The 19,240-nt window shown below is 42.1% G+C and overlaps 4 protein-coding genes across 9 annotated transcripts; 2 read left to right on the forward strand and 2 right to left on the reverse strand.

Moving 5' to 3' along the window:
- Positions 1-316: 316 nt before the first annotated feature.
- RB195_002820 (uncharacterized protein) lies at positions 317-1,526 on the reverse strand (the record flags this gene model as incomplete). Its single annotated transcript, XM_064200244.1, has 5 exons — positions 317-508; positions 587-727; positions 1,120-1,214; positions 1,393-1,456; positions 1,506-1,526. 5 exons carry the CDS (start codon positions 1,524-1,526, stop codon positions 317-319), a joined length of 513 nt encoding a protein of 170 aa, XP_064056125.1.
- Positions 1,527-3,481: 1,955 nt separating this feature from the next.
- RB195_002821 (uncharacterized protein) lies at positions 3,482-5,595 on the forward strand (the record flags this gene model as incomplete). 2 transcript variants are annotated; one of them, XM_064200246.1, is made up of 2 exons in its annotated part: positions 3,482-4,998; positions 5,052-5,595. In XM_064200246.1, the coding sequence occupies 2 exons, from the start codon at positions 3,482-3,484 to the stop codon at positions 5,593-5,595; spliced, it is 2,061 nt and encodes a 686-aa protein (XP_064056126.1). The 2 variants fall into 2 exon arrangements, with proteins under 2 accessions (XP_064056126.1, XP_064056127.1); XM_064200245.1 differs by having other exon boundaries at positions 3,482-5,140.
- RB195_002822 (uncharacterized protein) lies at positions 5,359-5,595 on the forward strand (the record flags this gene model as incomplete). The annotated part of the gene is made up of 1 exon (XM_064200247.1): positions 5,359-5,595. One exon carries the CDS (start codon positions 5,359-5,361, stop codon positions 5,593-5,595), a length of 237 nt encoding a protein of 78 aa, XP_064056128.1.
- A 143-nt stretch (positions 5,596-5,738) lies between these two features.
- On the reverse strand, positions 5,739-18,033 carry RB195_002823 (uncharacterized protein; the record flags this gene model as incomplete). Of its 5 annotated transcripts, XM_064200252.1 has the most annotated exons (16): positions 5,739-5,975; positions 6,881-7,021; positions 7,090-7,235; positions 7,603-7,741; positions 11,934-12,079; positions 13,127-13,154; positions 14,649-14,687; positions 14,745-14,885; positions 15,003-15,097; positions 15,161-15,224; positions 15,509-15,655; positions 15,732-15,877; positions 15,942-16,080; positions 16,204-16,349; positions 16,921-17,107; positions 17,989-18,033. In XM_064200252.1, the coding sequence occupies 16 exons, from the start codon at positions 18,031-18,033 to the stop codon at positions 5,739-5,741; spliced, it is 1,986 nt and encodes a 661-aa protein (XP_064056129.1). The 5 variants fall into 5 exon arrangements, with proteins under 5 accessions (XP_064056129.1, XP_064056130.1, XP_064056131.1 ...); XM_064200251.1 differs by lacking the exon at positions 17,989-18,033 and having other exon boundaries at positions 16,204-16,317; positions 16,921-16,923; XM_064200249.1 differs by lacking the exons at positions 5,739-5,975; positions 6,881-7,021; positions 7,090-7,235; ... (2 more) ...; positions 13,127-13,154; positions 17,989-18,033 and having other exon boundaries at positions 14,490-14,687; positions 16,921-17,101.
- Between the last annotated feature and the right edge of the window lie 1,207 nt (positions 18,034-19,240).

Here is a 19,240-nt window from a genome sequence, read left to right on the forward strand (position 1 = left end):
TCTCCAGGATACTCCCATCGCTTATTGCTTGGGCAAGATATGATCGGAGAAAAATCTACAGGAGTCTTATTGCCCGCATTATGGTGCGGTGATAAGAACACAATTCTTGACGACTAAATGTAAAGTGAAACGATGAATTAGTGGAAGTAAAGCATGCTTTATTTAAAAGATTTTTAGTTTCAGAAATCAAGAAAATAATGACTTCTCTCAGTGATCTACATAGGAGATAAAGGAACCATGTTAGCTTTTTCTCTTGGTTGCATAAACAAAATATGAATGGAAAACCGAATCCAGAGACGAAACTGAACTTGTAGACTCAGCTCTGCTTTTTGAACAGATGTGTTCTGATTGGAAATAATAAAATAGTTGCATGACCAAAGGCTGTTGCCAAAGTCCCCAAAAAGGGGAAAATCATGAAACCGTGTTTCTCCAATAGTAATCCGGAAACTGCTGGAGCAAAGGTACGGACGAAAGAGTGGAAAGTTGCCGCAATGCTGAGCACAGTTCCCTTAATGATAAAACAGCTTGTTAATCCAGCAGTACAAATAAAAAACAGCGATAAGTGAATAATATTTCAAGCAATAACCTGCTCGCTCACAGTCACAAGTGATGTGAGGAGGCTGTCAGCCGATGTTGTAACCAAACTTATTCCAAAACAAGCGAATGGCATAATGATCACTATCATCCATAGGCGATAGAAGAAGAAAAATAGCATGAATGTCATGGTCTGAAAGGCACGGTCATCTACTGTACACCAGAACATTTTAGCTGAAAATTAATGCGAGAGTCATACAGAAAACAATCAAAACCATACGAACAATTCCATGCAAAAGGTGCACTTTCAATGAAAGAGACGGAAAACCCCCTCGTTTTCGTATTGACCTGAACTCTTTTTTTCACAAGGATAAAAACAAAGACGATGGACACAATTCGATTCAGTCTTGTAGTTTTTGTAAACAGTAATGTGTACGATGATAACTGAGATGTGCAATTTAAAACTTTAAACTTAATAAACTGTGACTACTACTTAACCAACCAAACTACAAATACCTATTATGAGTTTAAAGTTGTAAGTCATAATAGGCAATTGTAGATTGATTAAGTAAGAAGACTACTTACAAAGAAGTTCAACCCTATAAAAAGCAATGTCTCTTCAGAAAACAATTTCCTCATCCAAACCACACCAAGCCCATTGCTGCACATTAAGCAAAGTCCTGAAAATCTGAATGACTTATGAAATTTGTAGTTACCAGACAAGCACTTGATTTTCGTTGGTTCAGGTTATCTCTGATCTCAACAAATACAGCCAAAACTTCACGACGAACAGTAAAAATTGATAGATTGTGTCTTTCATGGTTCGTACTCGTGAAAAGTGACAAAATTCTCCCTCACCTGTCGTCATTTGGATTAAATGGCCAGTTTTAACGTCAGCATGGAATTCATCAATTATATAGAGCTGGAATGCGAAGAGTTGAGTTAGTCTACATTTGAATATACACGCAAACCTTATCAATTGCTATGTTCATCACAGAATTTACCCCGCTAACGTTAAAATCAAAAAATAAGCACTGTTCCTGTGTTCACAGTCTTTTTGGGGTTTTTAACATCAGGAAACCTATGTTGAAATGTTTCACTTTGTCACACATTCTCCGTCAGTAAAGCTTTAAACGTAATAGTCCAATCGATTAAGGTCCAGGTTATTTGGAGATGAACACGCTTCTGATCAAAAAATATAGACTACAGTGGACAGCGACTTCTGAACCTTACAATTCGTGCGAGAGCAGCGCCGTGAGACATGCGCGACATTCCTGAGACAAAATTCTACTACTACTTCTACTATTTCTTTCTTCTACTCCTTCTACGAAAGCTTTAGCATGGTCGAAAACACCCACGAAAGGATTCTTTGAAATCACTGCATTTCCTTCCAGTGCCTTGTATGTTCGTGATGTCTTTTCTCGTGAATGTCTTTCTTTAGTCGAATTAAAGGAACCTTCTTCGGATAACTCAGAAAGCGAGAACAGTTCAGATATGCTGTGAGCAGTCGATTCAAGTACATAATACACGGACATAGTAGTTTTGGAGTGGTTTTAGAATCTTCAACCTGTTTAGTGCTTGTGATGTATAACATGTACTTCATAGAGTGCACTTTTTGTACAGGCGCGCGCCACTTAAAGGCATCACCCACGAATCTGGGGTGGTACGGGTTTCAGGTGGGTTATACCGGGTAGTAGATTGTGGGAAAGAGAGTGATTCCGTTCATTTCTGTCCCTGTATTAGTGTAAACGGACAATCCTGGGATGATGTTTTTTACGACGGCTCCTGTTGCAGTGAGCAACCTTTGCGCCCTTCCCCCCGCCTGCGATTCGTCCGAATTCCGGGTTTTCGACGAATCGCAAGCAGGGAGCAAACTTTGCGCTTGCAGCAAAAACCGTTATAAGAGAGCAGCATTCCGGGGCCGTCCGTCTCCACTGATACAGGAAGAAATAGATGGAATTACCTTCTTACCCACAATCTACGACCCCGTATAGGCATAACTCACCTGAAACCAGTACCATCCCAGATTCGTGGGATGATGCCTTTAAGAGGCTAATCGCAATATTCCTGTTGACCTCTAAACTTATTTGTGGGCTCGAGAATCCTTACCATACATAGTTGAGATTTTATCGATGCCTGTGCATTGCCATGGCCTTTACCGTAAAAATGGAAGTGAAATTTCGAGGACCTTTACAGAATAGCAGTTGAAAGTGCTAAGTAGGATGCGCCGTCGAGTACGAAGCAAGTGGTTTCACGTGAGTCAGTCGAACAAATTAATCCGACCAGCCCAATCGAAGTCAACCTGCTAAGTATTTGACGAAATAGTGTGTTGATGCGCTGTGAGGCAAATAATTTGCTCACAGTCTCTTGTTTCGCTCTCCTCGTAACACAAACTCTTTCGCGGAAGAACTGTAGTAGTGGGTCAGTGTCGACTGACAAATTTCAGGCGTAACAATAAATCGCTACGGATCTCCCTCACTAGAGGGATCACAGCCGGTTAGTCGCGAGGCTACGTGGCGCGTCCCCGGGTGGCGGATAGGGGGCTAATCGCGGACCAAAAGCGACCTTGCGCTTGCCCAGAGACGCAGGTGGATTCAGGGGATGGACTCCCTGTTTCTGCTGAGCCAGGACTGACTCATGACATCCTTGTATCCCGCACGTCGGTCCGGCCAAAAGCCTGCAATCAAGTGACTGGGAGGTGCAAGGGAGGCGGTTTGGAGTCGCCTCCAACAAATAAGCTCCACATGTCCACACCGGGAGAACGAAAGTTCTCCCAAAAACTTATGGGACTAGAGGCTTACAACCTGTCCATGGGTTTTAAAATTTTAAGCAAAACACAGTAATAGAAAAGAGTCTCCTGATTCCGGAAGAAAGCCTGGTACGGTAGCGCCAGGTGGGACGGGGTTGCAGGAGTTATGTAGGCTACCGAAACTGGAAAAGGACTAGGATGGCGATCTGTACTTATAACGCACGTACGCTTGCATCGGAAGCGGCCATCGAAGATCTGATGATGCAAGCCAAGAAGATCAAGTACGACGTCATCGGACTAACCGAGACGAGACGACGTCACCCTCTCAACGCCGTATATGAAACTGGAGAAGAACTGTTCTTAGGAACATGCGACAGTAGAGGTGTTGGTGGAGTTGGTGTCCTCGTCAACACGAGTATGGCAAAGAACATCGACTCTTTCGAACAACTTACGACCCGAATCGGACGTCTGCGGATGAGAAGATGTGGTCCAACACCAGCTTTGACTATCTTCGTCGCTTACGCTCCAACATCAAGCTACGAAGAAGAAGAAGTCGAAGCTTTCTATATGGACCTGGAGAAGTTCTACCAAGAAGATCATGCCTTCTACAAGGTCATAATTGGCGATTTCAACGCTCAGGGAGAGAGGCTCTCCGAGTTCATCATGACGACTAAGACCATCCATGGGAACTCGCAATTCCAGAAGCCCTCCTCTTTACGCTGGACGTGGGAGTCACCCGGTGGAGGGTACCGTAATGAAATAGACCACATCATCGTCAATAAAAGGTTCTGCCTGACGGACGTCGGTGTTGTACCAAAGTTCTATACGGGATCGGACCATCGCCTCCTCCGAGGAAGATTTTCCTTCACAAGGAGAGCAGAGAAAGCCGCCAAGTTCAGAGAGAGAAATCCCAGGACTATCATCAACTGGGATCTCTTCGCTACGTTAGCCGGCTTTTGGGAAGATTCCGCAATGGACAACATCGACGAGGAATATGACCGGCTTGTCGAACACCTTCACGACTGCGCGAAGAAGGCTGAGAGTTTTAAAACCACCAAGAGACGCCTGTCTCTTCAAACTCTTGAGCTGATACGCCAGCGTGGAGCAGCACGAGCCGCAGGGAACCAAGAACTCACGTCCGAGCTCGCAAGGCTTTGCAGAGAGGCGATAAAAGAAGACAGAAGAGCAGAAGTGCTGGCTGAAGCTGCAGAGGCGGGGAAAAGCATCCGCTATGCCCGTCGAGACTTCGCCAGTCGCAAGACGATGATGACTGCTCTCCGGAACCCAAAGGGAACAGCCATTGCATCGAGAAGGGGGATGGAGAAAATCATCTACGACTTCTACTCTGATCTCTTCGACAGCCATGTCCACTTGCCTCCTCACCATCTGAGGGAAGATGGACAAGTCATTCCAGAGGTTCTTCCGTCCGAAATACGACATGCTATCATGTCGGTAAGAAATCGTACGGCACCCGGTCCCGACAGAATAAGACCAAAACACCTGAAGAGCCTTCCGCCAGTACTCATCAACACTCTGGCGAGGCTCTTTACACGTTATCTGTCGGAGTGCAAGGTTCCTAAACAGTGGAAGACCAGCAAAACCGTGTTGTTGTATAAAAAGGGGGATCCACATGACATCGGCAACTATCGTCCAATCTGCCTACTGTCCGTCATCTACAAGCTCTTTACAAGAGTGATCCTTAATAGGATTGAAAAGTCCTGGATGAAGGACAGCCATGAGAGCAAGCAGGGTTTCGAAAAGGATTCAGCACGATTGATCACATTCACACTGTTTCGAAACTCATCGAGGTATCACGAGAGTACAAGATACCGCTCTGTCTCACCTTCATCGACTTAAAAAAGGCCTTCGACTCGGTTGAGACGGAAGCGGTCGTGGAAGTCTTGGACAACCAAGGCGTCCCTACTCAGTATATAAAGGTACTTCGAGAGTTGTACAGTAACTTCACGACCGGAATTTCGCCATTCTACAAGAACATCATCATTGACGTGAAGAGGGGGGTCCGACAGGGTGATACAATTTCACCCAAAATATTCACAGCCACCCTCGAGAACGCAATGCGAAAGTTGGAATGGGACGACATGGGAGTGAAGGTTGATGGTCGGCAGCTACACCATTTGCGCTTTGCTGATGACATCGTACTGGTAACACCTAGCATCAGCCAAGCGGAACGAATGCTGACCGAATTCGACGAAACATGTGGATGCATCGGTCTTCAGCTGTCTTCAGGTGAATTCTCACAAACTATGGTATTAGAGGTGTCCTATGATCAAAACAAATGGCGAAACCAATAGAAAAGACTTTGCTAAGGGCTGCTGACATGCAGTACTGTCCATTTCTTATTACACGGAAAATTAAGAACAAGTGAAGAGAAAGGAGATGCGGGGAGTTGTCCACGTTCAGCTGTCATTTGGCTGCTACGTTACAAGCTACTATTTTAGTCCTTTTTCACTGTGTCGTTCTTCAATACGTCTAATTCATCATATTTCCTTCTGCTTCCCCTGAGATCAAAAGCATAACTGTTGGTTACGGTCATATCGTTACGGTTGCCGCGAAGTGCCTTCAAGTATAACGTCCTCGTATTGTAACCTGGCTGGCTGCCGGCTGCGCGCATCCACATGATTGGAGAGGAGAAAGGAGAGCGGTCGTTAGGTACCCGCAGCCGGATAAGTGCCTGGAGAAGAGGCTATCTTAGGTTAGCTGTGACCGCATATCTTAGGTTAGCTGTGACCGCTAAGCCACGCCCATCCATCACCACATCTCAGAGGTCATGTGCCGTGTTTGTATTGCAATAACGTAATAGAGTTGACTTCAGGGAAGGTTCAAAGAATAAAATGGCAGCAACGTAATAACGTAGAAAATGAAAATGCTAAAAATGAAGCAAAAACGTTGTTGGTTTGTACAAAAGTAAGACAACATCAAAAAACATGAATGAAGCTGAAAACGTACCAAAATAAAAGGTAAAAGTGTAAAAACGAGAACCTGGTCGTTGGAAGACGTGGATTTGTGATTGGAAAAACTTTGTAGAAGATGTAGACATATATTTGTATTTATACAGAGTATTTAATGCTCTAGTGCATTGTATTTATTTGATACTGCATTATTTTGTAAAAATTTCGATTTGTTTGTTCTACACAAATAAAATACTTATTTTCTATTTCTGCCATTTCGAGTGCAATCTTTCGGTGTATCTCTATACGAAAACGATCGATAGTCCGTACAGAAGCAATACCAGAAATAGCATGCTCCTAGGAGGTATGTTTCGCACCTCAGACGATGAGAGCCGAAGCTGGACGATGTGATGGGCGGGGCATAAGGCGAACGCAGCGCAATGCTCTGCTGACCCTATTAACTGCTGCGCAGCGCAATTAACGATCGCCGTTGCCATTCGTTTCCCTTAAGGATAGGTTGTCGCAAAGGCTGCGGGTACCTAACGGTACGCACCCGATGGGAGGAATTACTACGGAGCCAAAATTGGTATAGTCTCAGTTTGACTGACACAGAAAATGCATTGCTGGTAGTGTTGAAGCGTTAGGCGTGAAGAATTCAATCAAGTTATTAAATAATGAAGGTCCTTACCTGCAAAATGGAGAAGAGCAGGGTCATTGAGATCAATGGAGCATTTTTCTTGAACAAAACATTTAGAACTGCCGGCCTCTTGAGAACCTTCACGATGTCGGAAAAGCCCGTATTTGATACAGTGTCGATGACGCACTCACGCTTTGATGACAGTTTAATTCATTAGTGTGCGAAAATAAAACCATAACTTTTTGCAACATTAAACGTACTTCTTCCAATAACTTTTTTTCTTGAAGAATTTCGTGAAAAAATAGCGTCAGAACGGAAACAGCAGCAGAAGTGATCAATGGTGCACTTTCCGAGAATGCAAAAGCAGAGACAATCGAGAAGATTGGCGTTACAATGAGAGCCAGACCTATAAGATGTAATTTAGAAAACAGAAGGGTAAGCAAAAGCCCTGTGCCACTCCAAAAAAAAAGACGCTGACTGTCGATAAACGCAGACAGATCATTTTTAGAGTGATCGAAGCTGTAGAGTTTTTCCTGCACGGATACTGTTTCAGGGCACTGAAATGATGATAGTTTGATGGCAGTAATTCCCCAACATCTCTGGGAATTATCGAAATCCACACATAGGCGAAGACCATGATGTGTAATTTTGACTAAACTCATCAAACTGTCATTCGTTCAGAGCGCTAAAGTATCAGAACAAAAGTTGAAAGCGATGACTACTAAAAAGTCACTACACTTTTCGATTTTTAAATACAACATTTTTGCACATACCGTGTACAAAACCCATCCTACCGAAAGCATTTGTGCGCTCTTGACCTGAGACTGTGAGTGACGAAATAAGGATTTGATGACCTTGTTGTCCTTGCATGAGGATGCATGGGATTCTGCTTAGTAGCACGGTCTTGAGGTCCTGAAAATACCCGAGAGAAAAGGAATCAAATGAATCAAATTAAGCAACAGAAATTAAGATCGAATAAATAAAAGAACTAAAGACCTAGTCGGTTAAGAGGATCAAAAACTCTATTTCAAGGTTAAACTTTGTATGCATAGCTCTGCTAACTAGTTATCTTCCAGCTACTAATTTGTGGAGCTGCACAAGGAACGGTAGAGAGACTCCCGTACAGCTTTCCGTGAGTACCTCCGAGACAATTCGTATCCGCTAGATATACTCGAAGAAGTACTAACATATCTCTCCAAACCACGCTGTAGTTGTTTATGGAAACACAGACAACCATTTCAGATGCTCTTCAGCCCGTAGAGACGGAGAGAGCTCAATAGTTAGAAGGAAATATGAAAAAAGAGTGGTGAGAGTTGTCAACAATTGATTAAATCAATTAAAGAATTAAAGAATCATCAAGAATCAATCGCATCAATTAAAGAACAATTATGTTATATATTATTCTGTCACGTGTGCATGTGTGTCACTCACGAAACTCCAGAAAGCAGTCAGACGGGTCCTACGATGTTAAATTGGTGCAGTAACATCGCGCGATATCACTATGTACGTCGATTTGAAAAAAAGTAAATGAGACGTTGTGAACCTTTTCATAACCGTAACAACTGCAACTGTTAAGTTTCACCCCCATATTCTGCTCCGCATATCTACGTCCTTGCACTTTTACCTCAGATTGGTAACATGCTTTCTAGAGAAATTGGAAACACGCATAAAGACTGCTATAAAAATTGTAGCTAGAAGTTTGCGTGAACTGGCGTAGAACCGTACCTTTATCAGCATCATATGATAACGTTCATGTTATTTCAAATTAAAACATCATTCTGTGTTAATTGTTGGGGAAAACAGGAAGAAAACTTCGTACCCCGGATTTGAGATAATGCTTTCAAAATGTGACTATGTTGGAGCAGTATAGGTTTAAAATCAAGTTTGAATGTTTTTTTTTTATGTAGAACTGACGTGATTAGGAAGAAAACTATAAAGTCTCCGTCCACGCCTAAAGTTCTTCAAAAAAACGATGAAAGCGTTGTTGCATTATTAGAACCAGACACAACACAATAAACACAATTCTAATTTTAAGGAGGATCCCACTATTATAAATTTTTATTGATCAGAGAAGGTGAGTAAAGCGAGCACCACACGAATTCTGAAGTACGGCTTTAGTCGGACTCTTAGACTGGTGTAGTCAATAAAACATGTCGCTTTGTGTGGTGGTCAACTAAGAGATAGGACGTGAATCTCGTCTAGATAATGCATTTAGAAAGTCTAGAGATCTTATCAAATGAACTTTTTTTCTGAAAGTAAGATATGTAGAAGGTGTCTCTCCTAACCGTTTATTTTCCATCCATATCCACCAGTCCTTCATCACATTCTTCAGTTTCTAATTATTCTACTTTTCACATGCAACAATAATTCTCATTCCTAGCTTTTATAATGATTTGCTTGATCTGTGGTCAAGATTGGTATTGATCTTTATTAGCAGCCAACGTTTCTACGTTTTCGCCTTCGTCAGAGCCTAAAAAAAATCAAACCATCAGTGAGATATCTTCTCTAGCGCCTCATCACCTTTCAAAAAGCATTCAAACGGTAGGTAAACTCAAATAGCAACACATCGGCTACTGCTTACCTTATTTTCTAGATTCGGTAACGCAACAGCTCACCGCGTACCCCAACTACGAGTCACAAGTATTTTGTGACTGTTTCCTTTTTGTGTGGTGGTCTACTAAGAGATGGGACGCTTGAGAATCACGGCACCTTTCTCGAAAATCCATCGTAGTGGATGACCCAGAAAATATTCCGTTGTGTTTACTTTACATATCCCATGATATAAACAGAGCGATACGGAGATGTCCAGAACGACAAGAGGGTTGTGGAAATATCACCAGCGAACTTCAAGCGTCCGCTGGTACGTAGTCTGCACATCTCCGAGCTGCCTGGTTTGCGTATCGCAGAGAGGATGATTGCATGGTAGCAGGAGTGGTGTACCGCATCACGTGCAAGTTGTGCGGTGACGACCACATAGGGGAAACAGAGGTAGAGATAGAGGAAGAGGTTACTACACTATCGTTCAGAACAGTAGAGGCATGTTGGATCACCGTCAAAAGTCCAAAAATGAACAGGAAGGATGGGTGCATTGCGCCCACAAACGAACTAGCCCCGTATCAAGATCTGTGCGGGTTTGGATATACGGGACGGGTTGTGAGGTCCCTGTAAAAAAACCCTTGTGACTCGTAGTTTGAGTACGTGGTGTTCTGTTGCGTTACCAAATCTAGCAAATAAGGTAACCACTAGTCGTTGTGTTGCTGTTTTAGTTTACCTATCGTTTGAATGCTTTCTGTAAGGTGATGAAGCGCTTGAGAAGATATCTCACTGATGGTTTGATTTCTTCCAGGCTCTGACGAAGGCGGAAACGCCGAAACGTTGGCTGTTAATAAAGATCAAAACCAATCTTGACCACAGCTAACGCACATCAATATAGAAGCTATGAATTCAGCATGCCAAAATTCAGAGACAGTCGAACATCGACAATTCTCATTCCCCTTATTTTTGAAAACTGGAAAGTTCCCCGATTCCTTAGTAAGTCGTGAATTGTGAGTGGTGCGGAGACTCTTGGGATCTTTGCTCGTACTGTTCCGATGAACAAAACCATCAAAATTATATTTTCTCGCCCAAGGATTATCTGATGACGTCACCGAAAAAAAAATCAACGGATGCTGTATGCAGGAAGGTTAGAGGAAATTATTCCTGTATGCAGGAATGTTAGAGGAAATTATCAGTAGAAACAAAGAAAAAGAGTTGAGAAGGCAAGCAACACAGATATCACAGTCTGAAGAAAAATTATACGACTAGTAAATCACAAAGTTCTTTATACATGTCTGAGCAAAGAAAAGTACGGAATAGAGGAATCTAGTCAGCAATCGACTCAATAATGGATAAAGCACTTCCCACCAAGTGTAAACTTCCTGTAACCAGTACATCCGAATATTCTGCCCTAGAAACACTTTCAACCCATTTCACTGTTGAACTTATACAGTCAAACACCGAAACTTCCTCTGCGGCAATCTCCTTTCAAATGTAGGCAAATTGAGAAAACTTCGTTTTCTTTAGTCTGCAAAGACTGACTAAAATTCGTGAGATCAGACATAATGTCCGGAAGCACCGTCAAAGCAGTTGGACAGAACAAAGCAAAATTGAAACCATGTTCGGATAAAACGGGAAGAAGAGTGGATGGATTTCTATCTCCAGCAGAATGAAATATAAGCACACTTTTTTTCGAAAATTTTTAACTGCTGCTTGACCAAATCAATTCAAACAGGGTTTCATATTTTTCCTATGAGCACCATCTAAATGGTATCGAGTACGATTCAAATCTACTATTCGACTTCATCCTCTCCTGCGGCATACCTAATTGCTTCAACGACAGGGTTTGACACTAAAAAAGGCTTTCCGACCTTCCAATCAATATCATTGGGAAACAGTACAGCATCGGAAAACAGTACAGCTTCTGTCCCAATTTGCTTGAGCCACGTTCTCGCGAGCTGTAATGCGAGTGAAATGTTGACTTTTTGATGATCACCTGCTATCCCTGCGGTTGTACATGAATTATATCCTAGCCGGTGATCCAGTGTACGATCAGCGCTAGGTAGGCAGAGTCAGCTATTTAGGTAGCAATGACGGTTAGTCTCCACAAGCTATAGTAGGGTCAAAACGACATGAAGCACGTACGCAATGGCGTACGTGGCTTTTCTTCTCATACCCTCGACCGGCAATTGCTCAAGCAGGACATCATCGGAGGCATGAGTTGCAGTCGGGGCGGGCGGCTTCAGTATCCCTAAGAATTCTCCCACACTTTTTAACCGGACATGACATGGGATACTGATGGAAAAAAGAGATTTCCATCGGAAATCCAAATCAGTTCACTACAGTGGCGTCAATGTCTTCAATTTTTTGTAGGCTTTCTTATTTTTGGGATCTAGCTTATTGAAAACAAAGTCCCCACATTTTGTGATCCGTTGCTTACACTTGCACTTGACTTATAATAAGAAATTGGTGTTAAAATTGTAGTCAATATGGCAAATATGTGCATATGGGGAGAGGGATAGGTGGAGATACATAACAAAAATTCGTATACAACAACAGGAACACTTACACGGGAAAAAAAGAGTAACACTCCAGAGAGTGCGGTACAAACATAGGAAACCTTCAGGGAACAATGAATACCGTGTTTCTGAACAATAAATCCAAACAGTATTCCACCGCATAGTTGTAGGAGAGCAAAGAAAGTTTGCAAATATCCTAAAAATGACCCGATATCAAAACACTAAAAGGAATCACAATTATGTCACATTCCCCACCATCAAATTTCTATTCTATTTCTAAATTTCAATAATTTGCATTATAAGTCAGAATTACTGCCAAGGCACGTCATCGTCTTTTTTTTCATCTTTTTTTTTGTCACGTTATGCTACAAGAAAAAAAAAACAACAAAACTTGGATAGTCTTCTTTTAAATCATTTTATAAAAATCTCTTAAATATTGTTTTTAATACCAACTTTAAGGTAGTGCTTCAGTCACCTACGAGTATGGCACACGCGGCAAGTCAAGAATCTTTATTCACTTCATTTGATTTTTCCTTCGACTCTCTAGTAAAACGTTTCCACAATACATAGTCGATCCTTGTTTATAGAACTATTTCTTGAGAACCAGCACCATTTTCTGTTTACTCTTCCTTTCCTCTCTACTCTTCTTTTCATTCTAAATCGTTTTTCTTCCCCTCGCAAGTTCTTATAACAAGTACTTCCCCAGCAAATCAAAATTCTTATGGTTATTCTGATCAGAAATCTGCTCTGGCAAAATGTTGTGAATAAAGTTATAATGTGTTTATGTCGCTCCCCCTTCTTCACAAGATATACCAAGAAACAATAGATTCTGGCTGCATAAGGTTTTGGACAAATATGCATTCAATTTTAATTTCTACCGAGATCATTCCCCTCCGAGGGCACTTAGAAAGCTTGCAACGTACATGGTGATCGTTTTCACAGTGACCCCTGTATGGATTGCGGACCAAAACGATAAAGCTTCAATTCCCAATTTTAAGAGAACAATGCTCTCGAATTTCCGCATTTCTTTCGAATTCGTCGGAACCAGACCTACCAGTACAATCTATCACCGTGCTTGTTGTTCGTAACGAGCAAAATAAAAACAGGGAAAATTCTCCCTAAAACATAAGAGAATTCAGATTATGACAACATTCCTTTGTAGGCCTTTTTCTCTCGAGGTTTTCCACTGCTACTTATTACATATAGAAAGAGTTGATGACCGCAAGTCACTGAAGCCGCTCACCATTTTTCTCATCGCTCAATCCAAGCGACTTAAAAAAACGTGGAGTTGTAAAGATTTGTAGGAAGAAGGCAATATTATACAAAAAGGAAATAAAATAAGTAGCAACGATTGGATTTTGAAGAGTATCTACGGGAAGAAATAGCATGCTGTAGTCGAGTTCCTTGAGGCGATTCGCCAGCGATGTGATTGTCTCTGCCGCGACGAGTCATACTTTATAGGGGAACTGGAGCCTATACAAGTGAAGTTGAAGTCTATTTCCAGCGAAAAAAAACCATGTTCCCTAAACGAGATCACCTGTGGTTTCTGATAAGAAGAATGAAATAACCCACGCCATAAAAGAGTGAGGAATTCTCTAAACGAGGCGCAGTTCAGTTAGGTCTGGAACCAGTCTGAGAGAACATCACAAAGATCTGAACCGTTGTAGAGTTGTCAAAGAATGGAAACAAATTTGAAGATGATTAAAGGAGACTTTCACCTTGCAGACACGTCCAAGGCAAGAGCAATGCAAACTACATACAAATGTACGTTCTATAAAGGAAACGTGGACAGATTTTGAGGATTATTTCGTGTGAATTCATACATTACACTTACAATTACATTACGACTGCTTATTGTGTTATGAGCCACCCATTAATGTCGCCGGAAATAAGCAACTGCTGCGCGTACTTAGCAACTAAATTATAATCATCCACACTGTCCCAAACTCCGTTTTTTTTTTCTTCCCAGAACCAAAAGATTTCTTGTGCGATGCCAAAAAAAAACTCATTCTCGAAATTAAGTGATGAAATTTGAAATATATCGCAAATAAAAACAAAATATAAAATTAAATAAGCACATTGAGACTAAGTTAAACGATAATACTCTCAAATGTGAACAAGAATCCACTATGAACCATAAATATAGATTATACCTGTCTAAATTTTACCTAAAATGAGAATGCCTCTGATATTTCAGACACCACAGAAACGTCTGTAGAGAAACCTAGAGACAATATGTTTTTGTTTTTTTGAACAGATCAAAACAAACTTGTACAGGCTACACACATAAACACAGCACATGAATCGTACAGTTTATTAGCATCAGCTGAAGGAAACATGTATATATTTCAGAAGATCGACAATATCACCTGTGGTTGATAAAACTGAAAAAAGAAAACTAACGAAGCCTAGGATATATCTAGAATAGTTGACTAGATCCTTAAAAGTGATGTAAAGAGGTGGAGGTAGAATTCCAGTGGGAAAAGAGTTATATAATAAGACAACTATTCAAATCTGAGTGAATCTTCTTGAAGAAGAACCTTTTTGCAGCATCAATTCACCACTAGTCGAGAAAAAAGTGGAGTAAATATGAATAAATGAAGATTTCAGTCCGTTTTTCTTTTCCTGAGTAAGTTCTCATTTAATGGAAACATAAATATAATTAAATGGCCGATCGCAGTCGATAATGAGCCTATTAAAGCAAACGACGAAAATCCAAATGTCTCAAGCATATATCCGGAGATCGTTGGTGCAAAAACACGTACAAAAGAGTTAAAAGAGGTTGCAACGCCAAGCACGAGTCCCTAAATGAAAGAAATTCAATAAGTGCCCAAAGCAGCGGAAATAATTGCGTAAACAACCTGCTCATTCTCTGCCACGAGCGCAGTGAGAAGACTGTCAGCAACGGTTGCGACAAGACTCATTCCAAATGAGATGAACGGCATGATAATTATGATCATCCATAGCCGATAGAAGAAGAAGAACATAACGAATGATATTGTCTCAAATGAGAAAACTTAGTTGACGAGCATACTTTGACAAAGGGAACGTAGTAGAGCAACTACCGACTTGATCTCTTTCATTGTATTGTTTGTTTTAATTTTAAACTTAATACTTACAAAGAATATCATTCCTATGAAGAGTAGAGTTTGCTCGGAGAATCTTCTCCTCATCCAGATAACTCCAAAACCATTACTGCACATTATGCATATACCTAGAATTCAAAGTTTAAAATGGTATAGCCCTCGATGACAAAAAAAATAGCCTTGGTCCCCACCCGTCATCATTTGAATTAGCTGGCCTGTCTGTGCATCAGATTTGAATTCCTCCAAAAGGTACAACTTAAACAAAGATTTTGAGATTTAAAAAAAAGCCAACAAATGAGATTTTAATGGCTCCAGTCGAGTCTAAATGACCTGAAGACTGCTGCACTTGCGTAGCGCCCCCAAAACGTCACTTTGTGCGCAGCTGCTTTTGCAATCACCCCAGGGTACAGATCGTTTTGTCCCGACTAAGACAGGAAATCTCTCAGAAAAAAGTATAGATCAAAACCCTATACCAAACCAAGCAAAACCTAAACCAAAACAGAAGAATCTTTAAGCTGGTGAAATGGGTACAAACATACATGCATGATAGAGAATATAAGAAGCATTGGCACAATTGGAGCATTTTTCTTGAACATAACATTCAACACTCCCGGTCGGTTCAGAATACGGACCACATTCGTTATGCTCATGTTGGTTTCAGATTCGATAGCAACCTCCGACTGATGCTAGAATAAAGCATTTGCCAGGTGATTTTAAAATCCGTACTTTCCTCGGTACTATGAAACATATGAAAGTCCTTACTTCTTCGTACGAGCGACGATCCAAACAACATTCCAGAACCAGAAATGGAAGGACACAAAAAACAGCAGAGGCGATTATTGGGGCACTTTCCGAGAACAATTTTGTGAAAATAATGCAAAATATTGGTGTTATGACGAATCCAAGGCCTAAAAAATGGAGCAGATATAGTTGAAGCTCTTGGTGCGTTAACATCGTGGATTTGTGACAAACCAAATGTTAACCCCATTCTCCCGAATGCATTCGTTCGCTCTTTTCCAGGTGAGGTTAAGGCGGATAGTAGAGTCTGATGTCCTTGTTGCCCATGCATAAAAATACACGGAATTCGGCTCAGAAATACCGTTGAGAGATCCTAAATTCATCGACAAAAACCTCCAAAACTCGTAAGTCTCAGAAAACTTCAGATTTCACTAGGAACACACAAGGAGTACTCATTAAAGAAGAAGTTTGTAACCGCACAGTTCTTGTTGCTCACATTAGAAAAAAAGAGGAGAACGCCAGAAAGCATTGTGGAGCCGTAGCAGATGAACAGTGACATGCGAACTCCAAATCGTTGTACAATGTAGCCAAAAAAAGGGCTACCACACATCTGCAACAGACCGAATAAGGTCTGCACATAACCTGGAAACGTTTTTATTCAATTATTTCGTTCATCGTATTGCTACAGACAGCTCTCAAAACGACATGAGGACCGCTGCAGCTGCGCAAGCGGCTGCGCTCGAAGCGGTGCGGATCGGATCGAGGGGACCTTGGTAGCAACACCCATCTCATCGCTGCAGTTCGCGACGGTCCCAGCTCGACTTCAATCGCTAGCTCCACCACGCCGCTTCAAGCGTAGCCACGTACGCAACTGCTCCGAGCTTCACGTCGTTTTGTTCCGATTATAGTTTGAAATATTTCTGAACATTTAATAAAAAAACTTTAATCTAGAGAGTAGACCCAAAAGTACAGGATGCTATGCAGGATAGGGTGCTATTGCGTACGCGGCTTCTCTCGAGGCGGTGCGGTGGAGCGTAGCGGTTAAAAGCGTACTGGGACCCTTTCTGGTACCACCCACCGCTGCAATGGTGCAATTTGCGATGGTCCCACCTCGGTCCCAACTGCTGCCTTCACCGCGCCGTTTCGAGCGCCTACGCAAATGCACCGTCCTTCCTGTCGTTTTGGCCCGACTATACATATGCAACTCATTTACCATTTTCCGTGTCGGAGATCCCGAGTGACTTCAATAGATACGGAGTAGTGAAAAATTGCATGAAAAAAGTGACGTTATACAGCACGGATAGCAAATACGCAAAAGCAATAGGAATTGGTAGTGTCACGGAAAATAATGTCACTGTCCCATACGGATCTCGCTCTGTCGTGCTTTTACCCATATTCGCCTGAAAAGGTGAATTTCAACTAATAATGATCACCAGCTACTGAACACTACTTTTAGAGTAACTCCAGTAAACATTAGATAGGTATGAAAGTGACTGATAGCATCAAATATCTCAGATTCAAATTCTAACGAAAATGAAATAAGAAGTATAAGAACTCCCCTATCCCACTTTATGAGAGGGGATCCTAGAAGACATAGCTAGTACTAACTAGGACCAAATAACGATGCACCCGTCAAATGAGCGTCGAAACTATGCAACCTGAAGTTTGAGACCGAGACTGATCACCGGGCAGTTACCCTGGTATGGGTAATTCTAATGAAAATTTAGTTTTTAGATTAAGATTTGTTGTGAAGATGGGTTTGTTCAAAGGTGGCGGTTTGAAACCGGTCTAACACCGTCTCCCATTACTTTTCGAAAAAAAATGACTTTGGATGACGTCGAATGTAGTAGTTTTGATTAAGGTATTGTAACCATTCTTTTTAAGGAACTGTACATGCGTCAAAGCTGAAATTAATTGTATGCTACGTGGAGGAGAGACTTTAAGAACTGTAGAGGATCCAACGAAACCCGCAGCAAAATCAGAATGTTTTTCTAGTGGAGCAGGTAATTCGGCATAGAAGAAATTATTACGTGACGATTGTACACAGATCGGCGAACTGGTGTTATCTAATCACCTCAACTACAAACCATAGTGGGTGGTTTTCTTATTCATGAAAAACAACTGAAATCGATTGGTATGGAAAATTGGTTAGTGAGACTTCTTCGATGATTCTTCCGACTACATTACTTACCGATTCGAACCGAACTTTACCACGGACCCTTCGCAGGCTTTGTCACCCCGGCTGTTACTTTTTCGATATGAGGGACACAACCCAACTGACCAGGATGAAAACAACTTCTTTTATTGTGAGTTTGTCGAACCGCATCCTGCTCCAGATGTGCTGGTACAGTTCAGTCACAAAGACTTCAAATCCTCAGTAGGGCAAGGAAATCAACGCATAAATAAGCTTTTAGAGAATATCAGCCGCCTCAGTATTCTCCGTCGTTGTCTTGGTGTCGGTTCATCGAGATATACATGGACGAAACTCCGCTCAATGCAGTAGCTCAATGCGCACCAACATGAATTTCGTAAAATAGTTCATACTTAAAGTTCACATCACTCCACGAAACTGAGGTGGTACGGATTTCAGGAGGAGTATTCGTATACGGGATAGTAGATTATGGAGAGGGAGGTGATTCCGTCCATTTCTTCCTAATTGCCGTAAAAAACGGCCCGGAAGATACGGCTTCGGGCGTTCTGGCGCGCTATCTTCTACAAGATAGTTCGATTGGAGCGCGCCAGCCTTCTGCACGCGCCGCATTTTCCGGGTCATTTTTTTACAGCAATTAGCAAGAAATGGACGGAATCACCCCCTCTCCATAACCTACTGTCCTGTATACGAATACTCCACCTGAAATCCCTCCAACTTAAAGGTATCGCCTCACATTCGTGGGGCGATACCTTTAAGTTATTAGGCCAACAATCAAGCGTTTTGAAAGGAACAAACATATCGGATAAAAACGACCTAAAGGTTGGTATAGTTGTATAACCTGCAGCATTCAAAGTGGGGTTGTGGAGCTAGAGATTGAGATCGAGAAGGACCATCGTGGAGCAAGTATCCGCTTCCGATCCGAACCGCTACGCTCCACCGCACCACTTAGACCGCAGCAGCCGCTTACGCAACTACAGAGTGCTTCATGTCGCCGTGACCCTACTACTAAACTGCGCGTCACCACTTGATCCTAAACGCTACTCTCCACCGCACCGCACCAAGTGCAGCCCTTTAGGATCGACTAGCGGAAACCCATGCTAGGACCTCTCATCGCTAGAGTTCGCAATGGTCCCTTGAATCCAACCGCCATCTCCACTGCATCGCTTGCAGTGCAGCCGCTTACGTAGCTGCACCGTGTTTCATGCCGTTTTTACCCTACTATAAGTAACCTAAACTGGATCCGATGTATAAGATCATCCACGGCTCTGTTAAAGGCAGCATACCGCGAGTCTGGGGTGGTACGAATTTCAGGTGGAGTATCCGTATAGTGGGTCGTATCCTGAGAAGACCGGGGTGGTTCCGCTCATCTCTCCCTGAATCA

Source organism: Necator americanus, chromosome IV, assembly GCF_031761385.1.
Source record: "Necator americanus strain Aroian chromosome IV, whole genome shotgun sequence".
Taxonomy (NCBI): domain Eukaryota; kingdom Metazoa; phylum Nematoda; class Chromadorea; order Rhabditida; family Ancylostomatidae; genus Necator; species Necator americanus.